At 36.8% G+C, this 25,870-nt stretch overlaps 1 protein-coding gene across 1 annotated transcript in view; it reads left to right on the top strand.

Moving 5' to 3' along the window:
- Positions 1-25,870, top strand: part of Rnf17 (ring finger protein 17) — a 122,918-nt gene that overhangs the window by 14,385 nt on the left and 82,663 nt on the right. Inside the window, exons 4-11 of the mRNA XM_048441996.3 lie at positions 2,553-2,664; positions 3,900-3,971; positions 9,779-9,879; positions 13,657-13,828; positions 17,056-17,132; positions 17,359-17,433; positions 22,822-23,126; positions 25,498-25,587. Of these exons, the coding sequence (XP_048297953.2) occupies positions 2,553-2,664; positions 3,900-3,971; positions 9,779-9,879; positions 13,657-13,828; positions 17,056-17,132; positions 17,359-17,433; positions 22,822-23,126; positions 25,498-25,587 (1,004 nt within the window). The remainder of the gene's footprint in view (positions 1-2,552; positions 2,665-3,899; positions 3,972-9,778; positions 9,880-13,656; positions 13,829-17,055; positions 17,133-17,358; positions 17,434-22,821; positions 23,127-25,497; positions 25,588-25,870) is intronic.

Below are 25,870 nucleotides of genomic sequence, written 5' to 3' on the forward strand. Positions count from 1 at the left end.
CTTAACACTCGGTGTATTTCTAAACAATTTTAAAATTATTGTTAAAATGTTATTGTTAAATGTGTTTCTAGTCTGTTATTTATAAAATGCTACTTAAGTTCATTAGTTTGTCCTGACTGTTAGTGGAATGTACGGTCCAGCTTCAAAAGAAGCAGCATTATTTTGCCCTTATTTAAAATAAAAGAGTGAAGAAAGCCTTCAAACAGGAGGCTGAGTTCCAGAATTAGATAAAGTTATTGCAGCTGAATGATACTATGTTATAAAGAAAAAAATACTTTTCTGTTGATCCTAAGAGTAGTAGAAGTACAGTATGATGATAAAATGTGGCTTGAGAGGTGATTATAAAAAGAAAAATAGCAACTTTTGAGTTCCCTTATTTTTCTATTCTTCTATGTGATTTAGCCACATAAAAGAATGGAAGAACATAGGCTATATATGTGTGTGTGTGAATACTGTCTTTGAATTAGAGATTTTAGTTCCGTATATTATATGGAGTTTATTACATTTTCATACATGCATATATTTTTATCGTACTCACCCCCTTTATCCTTGATAGAGATTTTTAAGCATAACTATACAACCATTATGTTGTTATTTTATGGCCTTAATTATTTATATTTTCAAAATCCCCTGCTAGTCTATAGTCTATTTAAGAGCACAGACCCATCTTATTTCTCCCTATACCTCTAGAGCAATACACAGAGAAAACATGTAATGTTTGTTAGATAAAAAGCCAAATTTTTATATTTTCTGTAGTTTTTCTGAACTCATATGTTAGTCCCATTGTGGGTAGTGCCACTCCCGAGCTGGGTCCTTCTACTTCAATCACTAATGCCCAACAGATTTGCCTACAGACCAATTTTATGTAGACATTTTCTCAGTTGAGGCTCCCTCCTCTCTGATGACTCTAGCTATGTCAAATTGGCATGAAACTAGCCAGTACACCAACTCTCTAGGACCTTACTTACATAGTTGTTCATATTTACATAGATTTTAACCTTTTCTTTTTGGTTTTTTTTAGAAGGGTTTTTCTGTGTATCCTTGGCTATCCTAGAACTTACTCTGTAGATCAGGCTGACATTGAATTCACAGAGATCTGCCTGCCTCTGCCTCCTGAGTGCTGGGATTAAAGGCATATGCCACCACTGCTCAGCTAGATTTTAACTTTTAAAATAATATTTAATATAATAGTCAGTCTAGACTTAAAATATAGGAGTTTTCAAGGAACTATCTCATTTGGAACTAATTTTATAAATAATACCAAGGAAATTATCCAGATTTTTCATATTGTTTTTCATTTACCCTCTATATATTCTTGCTTTGACAGTTTATGTCTATTCCGGTCTTCCATAGCTACTACCCTATTAATTCTCTTGTTTTCTTTTCTCTATTTCATTTCACTTCCATACTTTTCCTTGCTCTCTAGTTCTTCCTGGTCTGTCCAGTTAAAATCTCAAATTCTTTGAACTTGAATTACTAGATTTTCACATTACCACCATAGTTTTTCTTTTCATACTTTAATGAGTTAGACAGAGGCTAAGTTGTATCTTTGGGTGGAAAACTCTCACCTGAAGTTTGGCATCTAGGTGTTGACAGTCACAGTACTTCTCTCACCTCCAAACATAATCACCAGTCACTTTCTATATGAGGTCTGCAAGTGATGAGAACACAACTTCAGAAATCATGTGACTCAGTGGTCATAGATCTTATCTCCATGGAGTGGCCATTTTTATCAAATTTGGGGTTGCCAATTTGGACATCTGCAAAAATAAAACATAATTTATTGAACAGTGTTGAGTGAGTTTAAACAAAGAGTAGAGATTGTGGTAGATGATGATGGCTCACTCCCACCAAAGGAGGTCAGTTCCTCCTCCATGCTAGCCAGTCATTGCAGTGTTGAGTGCTTTAGCTCTTTTGCTTTCCTTCAAAGACCTTTACTTACTTTGGAAATTTCTGACTTAAAATCTCATATAAGCTAATCAAATTGTACTCTTGTCTATATATGTGTAATGTCTAGTAAAAGTTCAAACTCTGTTCTAAATGACCAGTTTTTAAATTAAGCGCTCTACATAAATTTATATTAGTAGCTCTTCATTCTTAAATGCAGTTTGGTTTAGACAGTTTTATTTATAGATTGTGTTGTGTGGAGTTTTCTGAGATAAGGTCTCTTGTTACCCATGTTTATCAGTGCACTTTTAATAGGTGACATTTCTGCATATAATTATTTGTTTGTATGCATTCATTATTTTAATTGATGAGCATAAAACATTTCAGTCATTATTAGTATTTCTTCCCCCAAATACCAACTAAATAAAGGTACCTAAGAAATTAAAACATGGTATAAGCCATTACTTTTAGGAATTCGCTTAAGGTAAATTTATATTAAAATTAAATTATGTGAAAGTAATTTTATTTATGGATTCTCCTTATTAATAATTGAGAACATATTCTTGTAAGTTATCATATGGATTGTTTTTAATAGAGAATAAAATGAGAACGCAATGGAGATTGTATTAATGCTATATTTCAAATAACACACTTAACCTTTTCAGGGTAAAAAACTGTTCTTCAGACCTTAAAAAGACGATGGACCAGCTAATTGTTGATTTGGAACATTCATCCTCCATAAACAGGACTGTTTCAAGCCTGTCAGCTGTAATGTCGGTATGAAAAACATTGGTCATGAAGCATTGTGAAACCAAACATTTAGCTTTATGCTGAGTAGCTGAATGTTTCCTCTCAGGGTTCCTACAATTATTGATTCTTTTAGAAGCCTAAAAGTAACAAACCCACTCTCCTCACTTGAATCTTTTGCTTTGCTTTCTGCTTGAACAGTTTTAACCTGTGTTTATGACAAACCTGTTTGTAAGTCCTTTTCCTAAGACATACTTTGACTGCCTTGGTTTTGAAATTCTTGATATTTACATGAATATAGTTTTTTCCCATTAACTTAGTTACTTAATCCAAATGCCCTGAAACATGTACAGTTAAAATTTTCTAAATTCTGAATATAGTTTTCCAATTATTTTAATGACAGCTAAGAGGCCTAGCTGCATTTGTTATTGATAATGATGTTAGTTGTTGAAGATTGAATTTTACAATTCTGAATAATGTTACTGATGAACATTTACTGAAATTGAGCTTAGAAATAGAACAGACTCTAAAATGAAGCTAAATGAAGTAGAGTCTTCATTTAAAAAATCATTACTGGTCTGAAAAAGGGGATTGAAGTCTAAATTGTATTCATTTTCTTTTGTCTTAACTGTAATTTAAAAACAAAAAAAACCCGAACTTCATGTTGTCCAAACTGGACTTGAACTTACTCATTACATAGTTCAAGATGATTTGATCCTGCTGTCTGTACCTCCCAAGTGCTCTGATTACAAATGTGTGTTACAAATCTGATTATCAAGTTAAACTCTTAACAGAGTCATATTTATAGTCATCTTTAACATTATCTTTATGGTGGCTTGTGGCACATGTTTGTACCAGCAGCATTGGGAGGCTGAGGCAGATGACTCACGGGTCACTAGGTATGATGGTCTATTACTGTAACCTCAACACTATAAAGACAGGAGCAGGAGGATTACTGCAGGTTTGATGACAGTCTGGTCTACATATTTGAGTTCCTCTACTGACTGAGGATATAGCTCAGTGGTAGAATGATGCCTAGCATATCTGAGGTCCTGAGTTTCTATTCATAGTGTGGAAATAAAATCATTATTTTTTTCAAATTTTAGATAAGCGGGATTGTATTTTTATTATTGTTGCATGCTTTTACACTTCATTGGTAGATCTTTGTTGCATTTGTAACCAAATACAGCTCAAATTTTTACAATTATAATGTAGCTAAACATCTATTTTTGTGTTTTATATTTGTATATTGTTCTTTCCCTTAGGAGACAGAAGAAATTGATGAGGCACTGAAGATAGCAGGCTATAATTTTGAACAATTAAGTAATGCTGTAAAAGTAAGCATTTTGAATAATTCTACCAGGAGGTGAAGCATGGCCTCTTTATGAAAAAAAACACACTTTTAATAAACTTTATTACAATAAGTTTGCAAATAAAAAACATCATACACCAAAATTCACCACATCTAAAGTCTGTACATCTCCCTGAACTTCTCTACATGGTTAGTACAGAAACTCTTAAGCTGCCACACCTCATGTTAGAGTTTATACTTCACTATTGAACATACACCAGAAATCCATGGCAGATTTAGAACTAAAATAACCATTAGCTTCATAAGATAATATTCTTTTTAATCTCTTAATATTTGCCATTTCTTGTTCTCTTTCTACATGTTATTCTGTACACACACATTTGTATACACATATATTATTGGCTATGTTCTGCATATGGGTGAGAACATGTGCGTGTCTTTTTCCTTCCTGAGATTGTGTGCCTTCACTTAATAAGTCCACTTATTTCCTCTTTTTAGGGAGGAGGGTGTAGCGGTGCTAAGGACTGAAGCTAGATTGTAATGCATGTGAAGCAGGCTCTTTGCCACTGAGCTACAGCCCCAGCCAAATGACCTCTGTAAATGTGCATACTTGTATGTGTATCACTGAGGTTAGGTTTTATACTCAGCTTTTAAAAACAATAATATAATAATAGAGAAACATGCAGAAGAATTGAAAACTATCCTGTCCACATGACCTGCCAGGATTGGGTTTATAACATTGTTACTCTAAGAAGGTTAATAAAGTCAGAGATTATGAAGAATCAGGATATGTCCTTTCTGTAAACTGGATTTTCATCTTTGCAGAATTTGCCCCTTGTTTTGGCTGTGTTTTCCAACAGAGCTGCTTGCTCTGCCTAACAAGAAACTACCCCTTAAGCACCCATCACCAGAAGTTTTAGAATTAAAGATTTCAGTGGTTTTATCTGGTTATGTTGTTATCACTTTTTACATAAGAGAGGGAGACATTGTGAATTGATTAAATTTCACTATTAAAAGAAGTTTTCAATGACTATTCCTTCATTTGTTAAATCTTTAAACAGTAATTTTTTTTTTTTTGGTTTTCAGTGAGCACATATTGAACTTTCTTGTTTAAATTTATGCTGTGTATTTTTATTTTGCTTGTTGCTATTGTAAAAGATATTGCTTCCTTAATTTCATTTTCCAACTGTTACTGCTAAGTAGAAATATAATTAATACTTCATGTTTAAAAAGTTAGCTTTCTCAAAATGAATTAGAAATACAATAATAGTAATGGCGTGAGAGTTATGAGAAAGACAGACCTCAAGAAAAGGCAGGGACAAAGAATGTAACTGTGATGACAAGCTTGTGCTTGCAAGCTCCCCTGTGTTAAAATAATATCTGAATTTGAATGGGCACAGTTCAGCCCCAAGCCATCCATCTTCTACTCCAAATCCAACTTTTATAATACGCAGTATATCTACCCCAACCTGTCATCCCCAAACCTCATAGTCCCAGTATCAACCCTCTGCCATCAGATGTAGGTGAGGCATTCATCCTGAATTCCTTTCCAGCAGGAGGCCTGTGAATGCAAAGTAGTAATCTGCTTTACAGTGCTTTCATGAGACCTGTAAGGTAGGTGTGACCACACACACACACACACACACAAAAAAAAAAAATACAGCAAGATAGAGGCCATGGGTCTCAAGCAAAATTTTTAATGTTTTAAAAATAAACATAAAATAGCCAACATTTTCACTCAAGTTTTTTGTTTTATTTTTTAATAGAATGTAATATGTAGTGTGTTTTACTAAATACATTTTTACTGAAATTTTTTTCATATATTTTGATCAGATATTTTCCTTCCCACAATTCTTCCCATATTCTGCTCTCCTCTCTACCCACCCAACTTTTCACTCTCTTTCTTTCAAAAAGAAAAGAAGAAACAGCACCAAAGTAACCTACAAAAACACAAACATGAAAAACAAACAAAGACCAATAAGACAAAAAAAAAAGCCAAAACAAAATAAAACAAGTTCACAAATCTACCATGGAGTTTATTTTGTGTTGGTCAATTACTCCTAGACATGGGGCCTGCCCTGAAGTGTAGTTGATATACCCAGTGAGATTCCACTGGAGAAAACAGATCTTCTCTTTGCTTGTGAATGTCAATTGCAGATAGCTTATTGTCCACTTCCTCTTCTTAGTGTAGGGCGTTTGTCTTGATCCTGTGTGGATCTTGTATATGCTGCCACAGTGTCTGGGTTCATATTTGCATCAGTCTTTGTTGCATCTAGATCTTGTTTCCTTGGCGTCATCGCTATAGTCATCCATTACCTCTGGCTGTTACAATCTTTCTGTCTCCTCTTCCACATATACCTGATTGTGGGTGGGGAGGGGAGGGGTTGAAGACATTTCATTTAGGACTGACTGCTCCGAAGTGTCTCACTGTCCGCATACTGTCCAATTGTGGGTCTCTATATTAGTTCCCATCTACTGCAAGTAGAAGCTTTTTTGATGAGGACTGAGTAAAGCACTGATCTATGAGTAATCAGTATACCATTTCTAGTTATTTTATTACTATGGTTCTTTCTCACAGTGGTTCTCAATCTTCCTAATGCTGTGACCCTTTAATAAGTCACTCTAGTGTTGTGAGGACCCATAAATTACTTTGTTGCTACTTCATAACTAATCTTGCTACTGTTATGAATTGTAATTTAAATATCTGATATGCAGAATATCTGAATGACTCACAGGTTGAAAACCACTGCTTTAGCAGAAGAAGACTAGTAGATTTTCCTCTAGGGTCCATGACCTATTTAGTCTAAAGTTCTCGGTCACTGAAACAGTGATGGCTATGGGTTCCATTTCATGGAGTGGGTCTTAAATACAATCAAAAGCAATTGACTACACCTGTAACATCCATGCTACTATAACACCAGTGTGCCTTGCAGGTAGGTCATTGTTGTAGGTTGGAGGAGTTGTAGCTGGGTGATACTGATGATTGCCTTTTTCCTCTAGTAGCATACAGAGTGCCTTCCAGTACCATGAATGCTAGTCAGATGGGGTGAAGTTTCTAGTTAGGCACCAGCTCAACTTCTCATTGTTTGATGATGTAAGTAAGCGTTGTCTTCAACAAATAAGGCCATACTGTCAGGTTGTAGAGTGTGCCTTGGCATTACCCTGTGATGACAAAATATAACCCATTTCTGGCAATGGAGGTTTTACTTGGTGACATAAGATGTCTAGTTGGGACATTGTCACCCCCTCTTTGGTGACTCTTATATTTCTTTAATACATATACATATTTTTAGGAAGCTTCTGCAGTAGTGGGCTTCCATATAGTTTTGCAAACAGCCTTTCTTGTTAGTTGTCCTTCCCCATATTCCCTCCTTTACCCTTCTCTTCTATCCCAATCCCTTTTTAGTCCTGCTATTCTAAGTGTTTCCATTTTCTCTCAAAAACTCTATCCGATTTCCCCTTCCTTGTGATGCTCTCTTTCCCACTAATACCTTACTAGGTACCTAGCCTCTGTTGCTACTTGAATTGGCAAACATTTTGAAAGCTTAAAAGCTAAAGCATTCACATAGAAAACATTAAAATATTTCTTTTGGGGTCTGAAGTACCTCACTAAGGATGTTTCTTCTATTTTCATCCATTTATCTACAAATTTCATAATTTAATTTTTTGCTTAATAGCTGAATAATCTATTGTGTAAATATACCACAGTTTCGTTATCCATTTGTCCACTGAGAGACCTGTATGCTACTTCCAATTTCTGGCTGTTGTGAATAGAGTAGCAGTGAAAATGGTAAGTAATTATCTCTGTAATAGCGTTCAGAGCCCTTTGGGTGTATGCCCAAGAACAGTAGAGTTCAGTCTTGAGGCAGATTCATTCCCAGCTGCTTGAGGAAACACTGATTTCCATAGTGACTGTACTAGTTTGCACTCCCACCAGCAATGAAGTACTCTTGCTAGATTGAGCAGTTATTTGTTTTATTGATCTTGGCCATTGTGACTAGGGTAAAATGAAACCTAAAAGTAGTTTTTATTTACATTTCCCTGATGACCAAGGATGTTGAACATCTCTTTAAGTGTTTCTTGGTAATTTGTATTTCATCTTTTGAGGACTCTGTTTAGTCTTGTACCCCTTTTTAATTGGGTTGCTTTCTTGATGTTGTATTTTAGATCTTTACATAATTAGATACTAATTATGTGTAATTGTTAAAGATCTTTCCCATTCTGTAGGCTGCCCTTTGCCTAAATGATGTGTTATTTGCCATACACCTTTTTAGCTGTGAGCCAGTACAAAGTCTTTAATACATTTAGAGTTGAGTTTTGTGCAAAGTAATAGAACAGGAATCTACTTCCATTCCAATACATGAAGTCATCTAGTTTGACCAGCAACAGTTGTTGCTGTCTTTTCTCCAGTGTGTATTTTTGACTTTGTCAAAAAGGGTGTGTCCATATATGTGTGGATTTGTGTCTGGTTCTTCAGTTCCATTAATCATTGTGTGTGTCTGGTTTTGTTTGTTTGTTTTGCCAATACCGTGCTATTTTTGTTTCAGTAACTCTGTAATACAACCTGAAATCAATTCTTCAGAATTGTTTTAGCTATCCAGTTTTTGTGTGTATGTGTTTTCATATGAAGTTAAATTTATTTCAGAGTTGTGCTGGAATTGTTTTACTCTTTCATTCAATTGTTTATATTTTCTTTTACTTTATTTTATTTATTTGTTTTTTTTTTGAGATAGGGTTTCTCTGTGTAGCTTTGGTGCCTGCCCTGGTACTAGCTGTTGTAGACCAGGTTGGCTTCAAACTCATAGAGATCCACCTGCCTTTGCCTCCTGGGGGCTGGGATTAAAGGCATGTGCCACCACCGCCCAGCTAATTGTCTATATTTTCATTAAAGCATTTACTTCTATCCTCTTTAAGGTCCTTGAAAATATTTATAATTGCTGTTTTGAAGTCTTTGTCTTGTGCTTAAACTAAATTGCATTTCTTAGGGCCAAGTACAATGGGTTAATGGTATCTGAAGGAGGCATATTCTCTTGACTCTTCATGTTTGTTTTTGTACTGATATCTAGGACTCTGCAATTTGTGGTGTTTCTTCATGTAGAGATCAGCAATTGTCTTTGTAGGATAGATATTATTCTTTGGTTGCTGTTTCCCATTCTGAATCCCAGGCCAGTGTGGTAGCTGTGAGGTCCCTGGTAAAGAGTTGGTCTATAGATGATACAAAGGAATAGAGCTGGGGTAGGAAGAAAGGATGAGAAGAAGCAACAGGAAAGAGCTAGGGAAACTTGGGTCCACAGCAAGAAGCAGAATCCCTGGGGAATGAAGGTGGGGTGGAAGGAGGGCCTTCTGCCTGCAGTAAGACTAAGTTTGGAGATAGGAGTGAAAGAACGGGGAGAGGGGAGGACCCTAGGTCTGCACCAAAAGCTGAAGTGTGTTTTCTAACTTTGGTTCAGGGATTTTTGTTTTTGTTTGTTTCAGTAAATTTAGGAAATACTGCTGTAGAGAAATTCTGTTGTCCAAAATAACTTTTGTTCTGTAATGACAAAAAGGAATAAAAGAGGTTTATAAAACATATCAGTAGATTTTTAGGTAATTTTGGTTTTTTCTTTGTTTTATCAAATTATTGGTACAAAAATACTTAAAAGATGTGATCTTGCTGACAAGTACCAGAGAATAAAGTTTAATTTAATGGTTTGCTCTGTTTATTATCTTACCACCTCTGTGGCTATTTTTGAAAAGTCTGAAAAGTATCTTTTACATTCAGCAATATATTGATGATACAACTACTCCAAAGTAAAAATACCAGGTGAGTTTATTAAATTATTTTTTTCCCAGATGCTTGATGGCACACAAAATCAAACAAGAGAGGAAACACACAGTCTAACAGAGGTTGTAGAGAAAGAATTTGATAAACTTCTTGCTTCTCTTGATTCCAGGTAATAACTTAAAAATATAAATTTGATGAAACCAGTGTTCTTAATATTAACTTGTCATTCTGCTTATTAGTTCAGATGGACTGAAGCAGTAACATGTAACTTTAAGCTTAGAAGGTAGTAGGTGAGCTTTTGTTTTGTTTTGTTTTCTTTGACAGAATTTTTCTGTGTAGCTTTGGAGCCTGACCTGGCTCTGACCTTGCTCTGTAGACCAGACTGATCTTGAACTCACAAAGAGATCTGCCTGCCTCAGCCTCCCAAGTATTGAGATTAAAGGTGTGCGCCACCACTGCCCAGTAGTAGGTGAGTCTTAAAGGCTGATTTCTAGCTGGGAGTGGTGATTCATGCCTGTAATCACAGCATTCATTCAGGAGGCTGAGAGAGGTAGGTTTCTGTGCCTTTGAAAATAGGCTGGGCAACAGTGTGAAATCCTGCCTTAAAGAAACAAAAAGACTGGCTTTTAGAAGTTCAAGTGAAAATATTTCTATAATCCAAAATTCTGTCCGTTTTGTAATCCTAAAGCTAACTTTAGAGTTAACAAGCTTCTTTCATTATGCCTCTGTTTCCCACCCCTCATTTGCACACCTGCGTGTGTGTGTGTGTGTGTGTGTGTGTGTGTGTGTGCGCGCGCGCACGCGCGCGCGCATGTGTGTTTAAAGCTAGGGTACCACTGTCTAGCCTAGGCTGAGCTCAAGTCATGATCCTCTTCCCCCAGTCTCCCAAGTACTATTACACGTCTGAGCTACCAGACCTTAAAGCAGTTAACAAAGAAAAATATTTTCATAGACTAGCTTATGTACAGAATTTACATATTTGGGGAGCTACAAACAACTTTTCTTCTACATGGCCATGTCATTTTCTCATGTCATGTCAATTTCTCATTTCTTACTTGCACCAGAAAAGAAGGCTTTCTGATAGGAAATTACTAAACAGTAATTTAATACTACTTTTTTCAAAGCTATTTGACATGTTGTGTTTAATCACATTTCAAGAAATGCTCATAAAACTTTTGATAGTACTAAAGCGATGTGCTTAGTAATGCTATTTGTCCATTTGTCTCTACACCAACGGTTAATCTCCTTAAATTTTTATGACATTTATGCCCAGCGCATAAAATGGTTTATTTATCCCCTTTGGTGTTAGAGATTAGATCAAGGCTTTGTGCATGCTAGGCAAGTGTTCTGCCATTGAAGAATGTACCTAGATGCAAATATTTTTATGAAGTTGACTGATTTGTTTTTTCTTTTGTTACGATTTATGCTTTTGGTTTCCTCTCCCTGTGCTTTCTTTCGTAGTTGTCATTCTTAGACCTCTGACTTTGATTCTGTCCTACTTTGCTTTCTATTACTGACTTGCTCTCTGGATCATGCTCAGCTGGCTTTCTTATACAGCCCAGGCCCACCTGCCCAGGGTTGATGTTGCTCACAGTCAGTTAGGTCCTTCTACATCAGTCATTAGTCAAGATAATCTCTCGTAGATGTGGCCACAAGCCAGTCAAGGCAGTTCTTCAACTGAGATTCCCTCTTTCCTAGTGACTCTAGTTTATGTCAAGTTTACAAAAAACAAAAACAAAAGCCAAAAAAAAAAAAAACCTAGCAAGCACACTTAGGTTACTTTGGGTCTTGTCTTAGTCACTTTTCTATTGCTGTGAAGAGATACCATGCCCAAAGTAACTTCTAAGACAGAGCATTTAGTTGGGCACTTGCTTAGAGTTTCAGAGGGTGAGTCCATTATCATGGTGTGGAGCTTGGCAGCAAGCAAGCAGACAAGCATGGTGCTAGAGAAATAGCTGAGAACTGTTATCTGATTTGTAGACAGAGAGCCAGAATCTAACCTGGGCTTTTGAAATCTCAAAGCCTGTCCCCAGTGACACACCTTCTCCAGCAAGACCATGCCTAAATTTTTCCAACAGTCCACACCAGTTGAAACCAAATATTCAAATATATTAGCCTGTGGGGATCATTCTCATTCAAACTACCACAGACATATACCCAAGACCGTTGTATCTGGATTGTACAGTGGTTTTATTTTTGTTTTGCTGAGAAACTTCCAAACTCATTTCCATAATAGCTGGACTCATTACACTCTAATCATCAGTGTGAAAAGTTCATGTTCCCTCTGCATCCTGAACAGTGTTTGTTGTTTTCTTATTGATAACCATGTTTTTTTCTTGTGTTTTGTTTTGTGGTTTTCCTATTTCCTTCTCTTTCTCCTCTCCTGTTTGTCTCTCATTTCTTTATATTTTTTAACTGATTTTTTTTCCTTTATTTTATTTTTTATGTATCTGGGTGATTAGACTGCAAGTATGTCTGGGCACCGTGTATATGCAATGCCCACAGAGGCCAGAAGAGGGCATCATATTCCCTGGAACTGGAGTTCCAGATGGTTGTGAACTTCCATGTGAGTGTTGGGAATCAAATCTGGTTCTCCTGGAAGAACAGCCAATGCTCTTAACCTCTGAGCCATCCCTCTACAGTCCTTCTCTGCCTCTTTTCTAAGACAGCTTTGATAAATACGAAATTCTGTTCACAGATTTTTTTTTTTCCTTTCCACACTTTATGTATATTCCTCCATTGCCTTCTGGCCTTGACAATTTCTCCTGAGAGTTTGACCAGTGATCTTAGAGAATCTGTTGTGTATAACAGTTACATTTCTCTTCTTGGTCTCATGATTGTTTCTCTGCTTTTCAAAAGTTTGACTGTGTGTGTTTATTTTACGTGAAGTTGATTTGTGGATCTTTGTCCCATTAAATTTTGGAAGTTGTTTTTTCTTGTTTGGTTTTTTGTTTTCTTTTTGTTTTGTTTTCTAGTTTTACTATTTCCTTCGATTCTTCTCCTCCTCCTGTTTGTTTGCCTGTTGTTTAACAGGTTCTGTAGTCTCTCTTTTCAATTTTTTTATTCTTTTTGCTGTTGTTGTTGTTGTTGTTTCCTAGAAACAATTTTAATTGTCCTTTCTTCTAACCTTGCTTTTTCTTGATTCTGCTTCCACCATTGCCTTCTTCTACTTTTGTTGTTGTTGTTTGTTTGTTTGTTTAGCAAGGCCTTGTTGAATAATCCAAACTGACCTCAAACCCACCATGTAGCCTATGCTGACCTCAAACTCAGAATTTTCTTGCCTCAGCCTTCAGATGCTGGGATTACAGGTGTGTTCCACCATGCCCTGATCTCCAGCCCAGGGTCTAATGCTGCGTAGTCATGCTATCAGGGAGCTATACCTGCAGCCTTGATTCCTTTTCATGTTCTTTTTGTCTTGATATTATAATTATTATTTTTAGGCCACTCTTATAATTTCTTCTACTTCTTTTTTGTGTTTTCCTTTGTTTCTTTGAACATATTTAAGACAGTTATTTCAAGACAGTCTACAAAGTCCATTGCCTATGCTTCTTCAGAAAGTCTACCACACTGTTCTCTTCCTTTGAGTGACCCATATTATGTTGTAGTTGTTATACATCCATATTCTTTGTAGTATTTGTGTTGAAACTTGGGCGTGAAAAACTTACAACTTTTTTTCAGTCTTTATAGCTTGATTTTTGGTGGAGCATTTTTCATGGAATCACTAGAGCATTCTAAACTTTAGGATCAGTATAAATTATCTTTTCAGGTGCTATTTGGTTAGAACATGCTTCTTATAACCATATTATTTAAATTCATCATCAGTGAAATTATTCTGTTATTTTAGTTAAATTCATCACTTGGTAAAATTAGGACTACCACTCAGTCATAAATGTACCTTTACATAAATGTAGTAAATTATCACAAAATAACTTTCTCTTGAATTAAGGAAAAAGAGCTTGTGTCAAGAACTTGAAAGACGTACAGATGATTATTTATCAAAATTAGCAACAGTTAAAAGCTACATTGAAGAGAAAAAAAATGATTTGGATGCAGCTATGAAGATAGCAAAGGAACTCAAATCAGCACCTTCACTGAGGACCTACTGTGACCTGACTCAGGTAATTTTAATGTTCAGTGTGAATTAGTTGTGTCGTGGCTGACTTTACATACTTTAGAACATAGACTTGGTATGTCAACTCAAGAAGAGGTTTTTTTTTTAAAAAAATTACACTAAACGCCACAGGTACTCCTTGACTTGTGATGGGAGTACAGTGTGATAAACTTACTACAAGTTGAAAATATTATAAACCAAAAATGTTTTTAATACAGATAACCTACCAGGCAACATGACTTAGCAGCAGTGTACTGTAGAAGGTCCATTGCCTACTCTTTGGACCCTGTGATTCTCTGACACTGTTCAGCATTGTAAGAAAGGATCAGACTACAGAGGCAAAAGATCAAAAATCAGATTATGCTTTCAACTGAGTGCATGCTGCTTTTGAAATGTTGTAATGCATACATACATATATTTCAAACTAAGGAATATCTTTGTTGGTAATTGATACTTCTTAGGTGTTTGAGTTCTTTCTTCTTTTTTGTTCTGTTTGACTCATGCTCTCCTATGTAGTCCTGGAACTTGCTGTGTAAACCAGAGTGTCCTCAAACTCAGAGGGATCTCTCTGCCACCTTAGTGCTGGGATTAAAGGAAAATACCATCACACCTGGCAGCATTAGAATTCTAAGATACACACTATTCCATTCATTTAACCTTTTATTATTTTTAATGTTTAGAATACATAATTTGATAGTATGGCAATGAGGTAAAAACGGATGTTTGTATTACTTAGATTTTCACCACTACGATAAATATCTGATATAATCAGCTTGTAAAAGGAAAGGTTTGTTTTTGCTCACAGTTTAAAAAGTTTCCACCCATGATTGATGGACTCCTTTGTTTTGTGTCTCTAGGGCACATCATGTAGGAGAGTATAACAAAACAAAACCATATTTCTCTGGCCAGGAAGGAAAAGAGAGGCAGAGGTTGAGATACAGCTGTCCCTTTTCAGTGACCTAACACCTCATATTAGTCCTTATCTATTAAAGGTCCTCATACTTTTGATAGACCACTCTAGGGTTCTGTAGAGGACACATAAGATGCAGGCTATACAAGACACTTTCTAAGACACTTTAATTAAAGATGAGGACAGATAAGAGTAATAAGCAAAGTGAAACTGTTCTCCTCTCATAAATATATAGTTGAATTTGTGGCTTAAATTTTTTTAATATCTAATTAAATTATTTATTAAGCCCTATAAGGATAGATGTAGTAACACATTGATAACTGATTTGATCACACTGATGGACATTATAGCTTCTGTGATTAGATCCAAGGATATGCTATGTGATCGAGCTCAGGTCCACCCTTCAGACAAGGAGGGCTTAAATGCCTTCTTTCATTCCAATGATCTTTAATTCTTGAAAGTATTTACTTTCTATCAATACTGTGTACACAAGACTTACATTTTTTAATTATCCATCAGTTTAAGTAGCATACAAAACATCAGGTTTGAATACAGTGTTTTCAGACATTTGTTTTCATTGAGCCTTGTACCCCCATTCCACTGACCTCTCTTGGCCCTCTCTTTCCAGCAACCTCTCTCATTTTCATGGCCCATGTTTTTTGTTACCCTTCCACAAGTCCTCTACGCTTCTTTCTCTCCTATAAAGGTCCGTAGCTTACAGTCCCACCAACATCCACATACATCCATTTTTTTATTCTATTAACATTTACTGGTTCTTTGTGGATTTCACATCATGCATCCCTATTCCACTTATCTTCCTATTCCCTCACATCTGTCCTCTGCCCCTGTAACCTCCCCTTGAAAGCAGAACAATTTTTAAGAGAAAAATCAAAAGACCAAACAAATCAAATAGACCAAAAAGAAAAATCACATCACGGAAGCTGTAGTGTGGCCCGTTGAGTCATACAGTTTACTCATTCATCTACTCATTCATTCATCTTTACTTGTATTTATTGCTGTGAGTCAATGATCAGGTTCAAGGTCTCTGATTTTGATATACTATCAATAGTAAGTTCTCATTGGGGCTACTCTTGGGCAACCTGTTGTTGTCCTGTGTCATGGAGATCTTGCTGTTTTGGATGTGTAGGTTCTACCCCTTAACATGTGCCAAGAGTTCACAGATGAGGTGGATGTTGGGGTGGGGCAACTCATAGCCCTGGTTCTGGGCCTGGATGGTATCAGGGTTTGTCAGCCTACTAGCTTTTCCTCATCATTGCTTCCCTGGGTGAGCTCTCCAACACTGCCTTAGCTAGTTGAAGCTATGCAGCCTTTCTCAAGGAGCAGGGCCACTTCTAACTCAAGATCCCATTTTTCCTGTCTTCTTATGCCTTCAGAATGTACAAATCAAGAAACAGTTACTTCGTTCAATTCTTGTCTTATAATCTTATGCCCAGAGAGAAAAGTTATGCAAAATAGAAATGTCTTTCTTATAGCACAAATTGGCAGGACAAGATTAACTCAACTTCACTCTCTAAGGAATCTACTCTAGTAACCTTTGTGTCCTCAGAGTCTTATTTCCCATAAACAACCAGATGCAAATGATATACTGAGGTACAGAATTGGAATCTATTGATTTATTGTCTCCAGAATCTCTAACTTCAAATGAACAGTGGAGAATTTGCCAGTATCTTGTTACTGATTCTCCCCTAATTGTAGTTCTAAAAGCAGTATGTTTATATGCAAGATTTTTGGGGTAAAAAAAGGTAATAAAACATGGTCTTTACTCTGGCAAATTCAGTTAGGAAGATGAGGCAAGAAGAGGAAGCATTTAGGGGCTGGAGAGATGGCTCAGTGGTCAAAATCACTGTCTGCTCTTCCAGAGGTCCTGAGTTCGATTCCCAGCAACCACATGGTGGCTCACACCATCTGATGCCCTCTTCTGAAATAAAGGCATACATTCAGATAGAGCACTCGTATGCATAAAATAAATAAATAAAATCTTTAAAAAAAGAAGAAGAAGAAGAGGAAGCATTTGACAGTACCACTGTGCACAATGAATCTGACCAGAACTTTCTGTGTCCGGATGATTACATTCTAATTACTTGTTCGGGTGTCTGTTAATGTAGGTCTCTGAACAACTTTCAACTCCATTAGCGACTGTTGTAAATATTGATTTCTACCCTTTACTTTGAGAGCTCAAAAAATAACCTTGAATATATCAATTGAATATCTAAAAGACCATTTTTCTTCTAAAAAATCATCTTTTAGCAATATTTTAATAAAAGAAAATTTATACATGAAGCATACATCTCTCTTGATTCCAGATTATCCGGACCTTGAAGTTAACATTTGAAAGTGAATTATCACAAGTTAATTCTATAATTCCAAGGAATCCCCCGAGGTAAGTCTTGATTTAGGAGCCCAAACCAAGAGTTATTAAATAGCAAGTGATTATAATTTGAAATTTTGGATCATACATCTTTCCTAAAGTAACAGCCAAATTAAAATAATTGTAATTTGTGATAAATTACTTAAATGCTTTCTTTTAAGTTAGCTAATGTTGGCAACTGTTGTATAGAGAAGTAGTAAATTTCTAAGAACATTAATTTATGTACTACATTTTTTAGGTTGAATATAAATTGCAGCAAGATTATCTGCATGTTCAACAGTATGGGAAAGATTGAATTTGAGGACTCAACAGAGTAAGTGTTTTTAAGAATGACAAAATGTTGTTCGTATCTGATAGTGCCTAAGACTAAGAGACAAATGAATGGTTAATTTAATTGAGGAACTAAAATTTATCTAAAAAGCTGCATTTCTATAGTTAACTTCTGTTTGTAGTGCTTTTTTAAAAAACCTGGAAGAGATTAGTATTAGTGATTTACACACTGAAGCTCTTTGAATTCATTTTGTTAACAAGCATGAACACTGCTTTTTGTGCTAGACCCCAACATTCTAGAAGGTAGTGAGATAAACAGAGAAATTACAATACATAAAATAGAAATGAAAAACAAATAAAATGTGTTATGGGTGTGCTAGTAGATGTAAATAGAGCTGCTGCAGAAAATGGAATGAGCATTTCTTCTTGGGACAACAGCGAATTTGGAAGGGATTTTATTTTCAGTCACCTGTGGAAAAGAGAACAAGTGGAAGGTAGGTGTCTGAGCAGCATGTAGGCAGTAAACTAGCACGCTACACTAGAAAGCCTGCTGCAGTTCCATTCTGTGTATCCCTGTGTGCATATAGAAGCTAAACCTAAAGACTGCTGCTGTCTGACAGCATTTAAAGTTTATTTTCTATTTACTCACTGTTCAATATGATAGCTACCAACTAGGTGTTACTTAAATTAAGCACAAGTTAACTGATACTAAATAAAATGACAAATTTATTTCTTTGGTTTTATAAGCCCAATCACAAATGCTTAGTTGTCACATGTCTTAGTATAATCTTGCTGTTGTAACGAAATGCCCAAATAGAAATTTGGTCCCTCAGTCTAGAGGCTGGAAAATTCAGTCAGGACACTGACAAGTTCACTGTCTGGTGAGAATTCTGGTCTCTGCTTCCGAGATGGCAACTTTCTAGCATGCATAAGGCCCTAGATTCAAACCTTAGTCCAAGGAGGGGTGGATAGAGTTGACACCTTCAGTATTGTTGGCCTCACAGGATGGAAAAAATGGAGTGCACAGAATAGAAACAAATGTAGCATCATTTGACAGAACAACCAAGGACTCAAGACAGCTCTCTCCATTTTATTATTTTGTTTATGCTTTTAAAGACAGATTTCTGTATGTATCTTAAACTGGCCTTGAACTTGTTGTGTAGGCCAGGCTGGCTTTGAGCTTGCAGTGATCCCTCTGCCTCGGCTTCCAGAGGCATATGTATCACTATACCTGGTGTCTCCATCCATTTTAAAAGGTACAACTCACAGTCTAGCAAGATGGTTTAACAGGTAAAGGTGCTTCCATCAAATCTGACGACTTGAGTTCAGTTCCCCAGAATGCACATGGTAGGATATAACTGATTCCCACAGGTTTTCCCTAACCTGCACACATACTATGGCACATACACACCCACACATACATGTACATGTGCCATGGTACATGCACTCATGCACAAATATACACATAATAAATAAGCAAATGTGAAAAATATTCTAACATACAATGCTATTCAAAGGAATGGAGTCTTGGTACTACCAACATGAAAATTTTTTCAGCAGCATCTCAGTACCACCAGCATGAAGACTGTTTTAACATGAGTGTTAAAGCCAGCTCTCAAATCATAGCATTGTTCGTTCATTATATTACTGCTATCACTAGCAGTTCTGTTGGATGATAACAACCACTTAGAAGATTTTAAACTGGAAAACAATAATTAGATTGCATTTTTATTTTCTTATTATTTTCTTACTTTTATATGTGCTTCTCTGTGTGTGCATATGAGTGCAGGTACCTGTAGAGGCCAGAAGAGGGCATCTGATCTTCTGGAACTGGAGTTACAGATGACTGCGAGCTACCTGATGTGGGTGCTGGGAGCTGAACTCAGATCCTCTGTAAGAGTAGCAGGTGGTCTTAACTGCAGAACCATCTCTCCAGCCCCCCCTAGAAATTACATTTTTACATGTTACCTCTGGCAAGGTGTGGACACCTTTAATCAGAGAGACAAACAAAACTTTGTGAGTCTAAGGTCAGCTTGATCTACCTACCAAGTTCCAGGCCAGCCAGAGCTACATAGTGCTATAATCTATCTCAAAAGAAGGAAATAAAGAAAAGCTGTTTTATACACACACACACACACACACACACACACACACACACACACACAGACACACACACACACACACACACACACTTAGGAATATAAGAATAAAAATAAATTGAGAAGGGGAATAGCGCATATGTGCATATGTTCCCTATCTATTTACTGGGCATTTGAGGAGAAAGGTGGAGGGGACACTTGAGTAAATATACTGAAGTTTAAGGCAAGATCTTGGACTTGATCCCAGGTTTAGGTTATTTATGTTGGTCTTTTATTCAAATACCCAGACAGAGTGAGGTGTAGTAGGAGGCCGCTTGTTCATTTCCCAGCTACCCAGACTCCCAGAATAGCCACACAGAAACTGTATTAATTAAATTAATGTTTGGCCTATTAGCTCTAACTTCTTATTGGCTAGCTTTTACATCTTAATTTAACCCATCCATTATTTTATATTTTATCATGAGACTCGTGGCCTTCCAGCAAGATTTCAGAGTATCTGTCTTCAGCGGCGGCTCCATGGCTTCTTCTTGACTCCGCCTCCTTAATTCCAGCATTCAGTTTAGTTTTTTCCATCTAGCTCTGCTCTACCCTACCACAGGCCTAAGACAGTTTCTTTATTAACAATGGTATTCACAGCCTTCAGAGGGGAATTCCGTATCAGTGAGGAACCAAATTATCAATAGTTAGGTTGTTTTCAAATTTGTTTGGAATAATAATCAGTGTCCTGGGTAGTCTTAATTGTGAGTTTGTGGCAGTCATCTGATAGGAGACTCCTCAGTTGCCTACATAAGACTGGTCTGAGAGCATGTCTGTGAGAAAATTGTCTTGATTACTAATGGATGTAGAAGGGCCCAGCCCAATAGGTTTCACCATTTCTAGTCCAGTGGTCCTTTTGTATGAAAAATATAGTTAAGAATGAGCCTATAAACAGGACAGCAAGCAGGTTTTTGCTTCAAGCTCTGCTTGGGTTGCCCTGACTTCCCTCAGTAACAGACTGTGACCTGGAAGTAAAGGCCAAACAAATTCTTTTCTCCTCAGGTTGTCTTTGGTCAGAGTGTTTTATCACAGCAACAAGAAAGGAAACTAGCACAGATGGCACCAGACTGAGATAGCCTGTTACCCTCTTTGTCATGGAAAGATCTTGCTAGAGTAACAAGGGCACACTGTGTACCAGTCTTCCCACAGGCAGTGCCTTGGATTAGCTTTGAGGGCTTCCATGGATAATCAGCAGCCTTTTCAGGCTGTGTGTTCTTCTAGATAATTTTAGAACTTGAATATAGTTACTATTAAATTTCTAAGGTTAAAACCATTCTGCCTCTTTATAAAAGTCTTTGCTAATCTTGTGCTGATTTTAATTCAATACTCTGAGTTAAATTTAAAACTTTTTTTCTGAAAGCAAATTCTATAAGTTGTGTGTCCTATTTATTAAATGACAGGTTAGCCTGATGCAACAGGTACTGAAAAGGTCAAGGGAAGTGCTCTGGAAAATATTTAAATCTAAAACAATGGAAAAGTGACCTGAAAAATAAATAAGACTTAGATGGTGCATAGAGAGAGAGGGGATGAGGCAGACAGAAAAGTGTGGAGCCTGGAGAGATGGTTCAGCAGGTAAGAACACTGGCTGCTCTTCCAGAGGACTCAGGTTCAATTTCCAGCACCCATATGGCAGCTCACAACTGTCTGTTACTTTGCTTCTAAGGGATCTGAAGCCTTCACACAAATACAGTCAAAACACCAATACACAGAAAATAAATAAATCTTAAAAAAGAAAAATATGGTGTTGTAAAAGGAAAGGTTAGTGAGACTAGAGCTAGTTAACTTAAAAGTTGAGTACAGTCTGATGAGAATTACTATGGAAAGGTCTTTACAATACAAGGTTGTTTACACAAAGAGACCTTTCAAAAGGGCCCTTTGTACAACTTAGATTTTTTTTCCCCTAGTGTCAAATGCATACCTTCTGTTGGAAGGGGCAGGTAAATGTTTTATTAATTCAGTTGCCTTTCTTTAATTCGTAAGTTGGCACACTAATACTTTGTGAAGAAATAAAATCCATTATGAGTTAACTAAAATGTAATTTTTATGGACTCATTCTCTTGCATTTAAAATTTTTTAATTATAATTTGGTAGCCTAAAATTGTCTGGATATGAAGAGAAGGCAGAAAAATAGGAAGTAGGGCTGAGAGGATAACTTAGTGAAGTGCTGCTGCGTAGCTTACCGTGCAAAACCTAAGTCAGATCTCAGCATCCATGTAAAAAGTGGGCACTGCAGATTTTCCCTGGACCTGTTCTGTGAAAGATCTTGTCTCAACAAATAAAGAAGATGGAGAGAGATTGAGGAAGATACCAGACATAAATCTCTAGCTTTCACATGTGTCTGTGGTACACACATGCATGCATTCACACATGAGTCAGTACACACACAGAGACTAAATAAACATGCCATACCCAGAGAATTCAGGGAATATAACTATGAGCCTGGTGGAAGATTCTTAAGATTTATACTCACACCACAATCCCAGAGAACTTAGACAACAATGAAGACACTGTGAGAGATTCACATGTGAAGTAGAAAAAGGCAAGATCTCCTAAGTAAATTGGGAGCTTGGGAACCTTGTGGGAGGGATGAAGGGGGGGGAGATGAAGGGAGAGGATCAGAGAAAAATGTAAAACTCAATAAAAATTAATTAGAAAATATTTATACTCACATTCTTTCCTATACTTATTTTAAGATGACAAATTAAAGTAAGAAATAATCTTAATATAATTTAAATGAAACCCTTAAGCCAAGTCAAAATGACTTATTTGGGAAACCTATAATATTTTAGGATCAGATTATTATGATATGACTGAAGTTTTCCTCAGTTTTTTTATTGATCATACATGCGTTTTCTTGACTTTATTTTTTCCTTGACTTTTTAAAACCCTAAAGCAAACCAAGTGTGCTGGCACACAGTTTAGTAGTCTGAGGCAGAAGGATCTGATTTAGAGACCAGGCAAATCCCAAGCCAACGTGAACCACTTAGACCCTGCCTCAAACAAAACAATAAAACAGAACAGTCAGTCCCAAAGGTTGCTTGGGGCTTTAATTAGGCAGTTACTTTGGGAGTTTGAAATGGGTAACTTTAGGGCTAATGACCATGTTCTAAAATTAGATTGTGGCAAGGTATGCAACTCTTTAAGGTTACCTTGAATTGTATAGTGTACTTCTGCATCAGTGAAGCTGTTTACAAACTGATCTTTTGGTATGTGTCACACATCAGCTATCAGATGGGAAAGAAATAGATAGCTTAAAGGTCAATATTAAAATAGTCCTGCTGTGTATTTTTAAACAGATGTTACCCGCAAGAAAGTGAAGTTGGACAGGATGTTCAAAAGCAGTTTAATAATAAAAAGGAACTTGGTTGTGGTGCGTACTCATCACTAGAAAAGGAAAGAGTAGGCGCAGCTGTCCTGGCTGGTGAAGCACCTGTGCCTCCTTTGCAAGCAGAGACCCCTGACAAGCATCTAGAAGTGAAAAGCAAGCAGCCACAGAAAGAGGTGGCTGTAATGATGTCTCCCAAGACTATTGCTGTGCTGCCTCAACTGGGATCTAGTCCTGATGTGATAATCGAAGAAATTATTGAGGAAAACCTAGAATGTGAGTAAAAACAGAAATGGGAGGATCTGTTATCTGTAGTTAAAAAGAATTGCTGTCTTTTGTTCATGTGCTCAATAGAAACATACTGCTCTGTGTATCTCATGTCCTCATCATGAGTTCGTATCTATTGATCCCATACTCCTTCCTTCACATATTCTAAAGCTGGAAAATTTTGTTTTTTAGCCTTTTATTTATTTATATTGGGTTTGGGGGTGCTGGAGAGGTCTCACATTGTAATGAAGTCTGGCCTAAAATTCACTAGGTAGCCCAGGCTAGCCTCCTTTTTAATTTATTTATTTTTTTACTTTATAAATAACACCAATCAAAATTTCCACTTCCTCCTCTCCTCTCACTTTCTTCCCATTCCACCCCACAACCTCCCCTTGTCCCCCTCCAGTCCTGAGAGAGGGCAAGGTACCCTGCCCTGTGGGAAGTCCAAGGCCCTCCCCCCTACATCCAGGATTAGGAAGGTATGCAACCAAATAGAATAGGATCCCAAAAAGCCAGTACGTGCAGTAGAGACAAATCCCAGTGTCATTATCATTGGCTTCTCAGTCAGCCCCCATTGTCAGCCACATCAGAGAGTCTGGTTTGATCACATGCTTGTTCAATCCCGGTCCAGTTGGGTTTGGTGAGCTCCCATTAGCTCAGGCACACTGTCTCAGTGGATGGACCAACCCCTGGTGGTTCTGACTTCCTTGCTCATATTCTCCCTCCTTCCGCTCTTCAACTGGATCTTGGGAGCTCGGTCCAGTGCTCCAGTGTGGGTCTCTGTCTCTATCTCCATCTGTCTCTGGATGAAGGTTCTATGGTGATATTTAAGATGTCATCAGGAAGCCGTCCTCCACCTCAGTGACTTGAGTGCTGGGATTACTGACATGGACCACCATGCATGGTTTGTTTTTTAAAGGCCCGTCTTGGCAAAATCCTTTAATTCCAGTAATCAGAAAGCAGAAGTAGTCATATCTCTGTAAATTTTAGGCTATCTTGGTATACATAGTGAGCCCAGGCCAGACAAAGCTGCACCGTGAGATGCTGTCTCAAACAAACAGACAAACAATTGGGTCTGGTGAGTTGGCTTAGCAATTAAAACCTTATTACTCTTACAGAGGACAAAAAGACCTGGATTTGGTTCCTAGCACACTTGTGGCTTACAAACATTTGTAACTCCAGTTCCAGAGAATCTAGCACCTTTTTCTGACCTCAGCAGGCACAAGGCACCAGGCACCCACCATGTACTGCACATAAATACCTGCAGGCAAAATATCAACACATGTAAAGCAAAAATTTAAAATCTAAGAAAAAAAGAAAACTTCTGAGGTGCAACTTTAATATTTGATTTACTTAGGGTATTTGACATTTTTATGTTATATATTTAAGCCTGATACATATAATGCAAATAAATGGTAGATGAAATTTGTGGATGCAGTTTTATTATACTGTTCTTAAACTAAGAACACCTTGCCGGGCGGTGGTGGCACATGCCTTTAATCCCAGCACTTGGGAAGTAGAGGCAGGTGGATCTCTGAGTTTGAGGCCAGCCTGGTCTACAAGAGCTAGTTCTGAGACAAGCACCAAAGCTACAGAGAAACCTTGTCTCAAAAAAAAAAGCAAACAAACAAAAAACCTCTTAAATATTTGTTCTGAAATTTAATCTGTTTGGAGCTAAACTGTTCTGAATATCATCTTATAACAACTAAATATTAATTAAATATAAAAATATTTTAAAATTAAATTAAAATTGTTTATTAGTATTCTGTCCATTTTTATAGTAGTGGAATGTTACAATATGTGATCTTATATTAACCATCTTCTTTTGACAATTTTTAATACCATTGTCTGTTTTATTGGTTGACTTTGCAGAAGTCTTTTAGTTGGAATTTATTTGAAATGTTTTAATAGAATTTTCAAAACATAGAAGAGAAACAACGATAGAGAGTAAAAGAGACAATTTTAAAGGAGACAGTAGTGACCACTCAAAGTGTAGGCTTCTCAGTTGAGACCCAGAATGAAATTTTAAATACAAAAAAGGACATATCTTCCTCTAAATTATCATTATTGGTGTTTGAATAACTTATGATTACCTATCATGACTTATAAGAAATCTTGCCAACCAGGCAGTGGTAACACATGCCTTTAATCCCAGCACTCAGGAGGCAGAGACAGGAGTGAGTTTGAGTCCAGCCTGGTCTACAGAGTGAATTCCAGGACAGCCAAGGCTACACAGAGAAACCCTGTCGCAAAAAAAGGAAAAAGAAATCTTGCCCATTCCAGTACTTTACCAATTTATTCACAGCTTTTTAGACACTAGTGTCTGATCACTATCAACATTAACAGAACTCCTAAAGTTGTCTTTTTTATTTTGATAAAGCATGCTTCAAAGATGATCCTATGGAGAGTCCTGGATACCAAAAAATACCTGCTCAGAAAGAGCCATCTGCTCCTGTTGGACCAAAAACAGGTATCCAAAAAACTGTCCACACTTGATGGAGTGGCATTTGCTTGCTGTATGGCAACTCTTTCCTAATATGTAGGGTACACAAATAGCATTTTACTACTTAAATCTCTTTTCCTTTTCATGTTTTTCCTACTTGAAAAATTAATTTAAAATTGATAATGTTTCTCACAGCTATAACTTCTAGTTACATAGTTACTTTGGTTCTTCAAAATTTTATGTCAGTTTTTAAATTTATGAGACACAGTAATAGGTTTTCTTATGATATTCTCATACATATGTGTCTTTA

This window comes from Myodes glareolus, chromosome 12 (assembly GCF_982192425.1).
Source record: "Myodes glareolus chromosome 12, mMyoGla1.1, whole genome shotgun sequence".
Classification (NCBI taxonomy): domain Eukaryota; kingdom Metazoa; phylum Chordata; class Mammalia; order Rodentia; family Cricetidae; genus Myodes; species Myodes glareolus.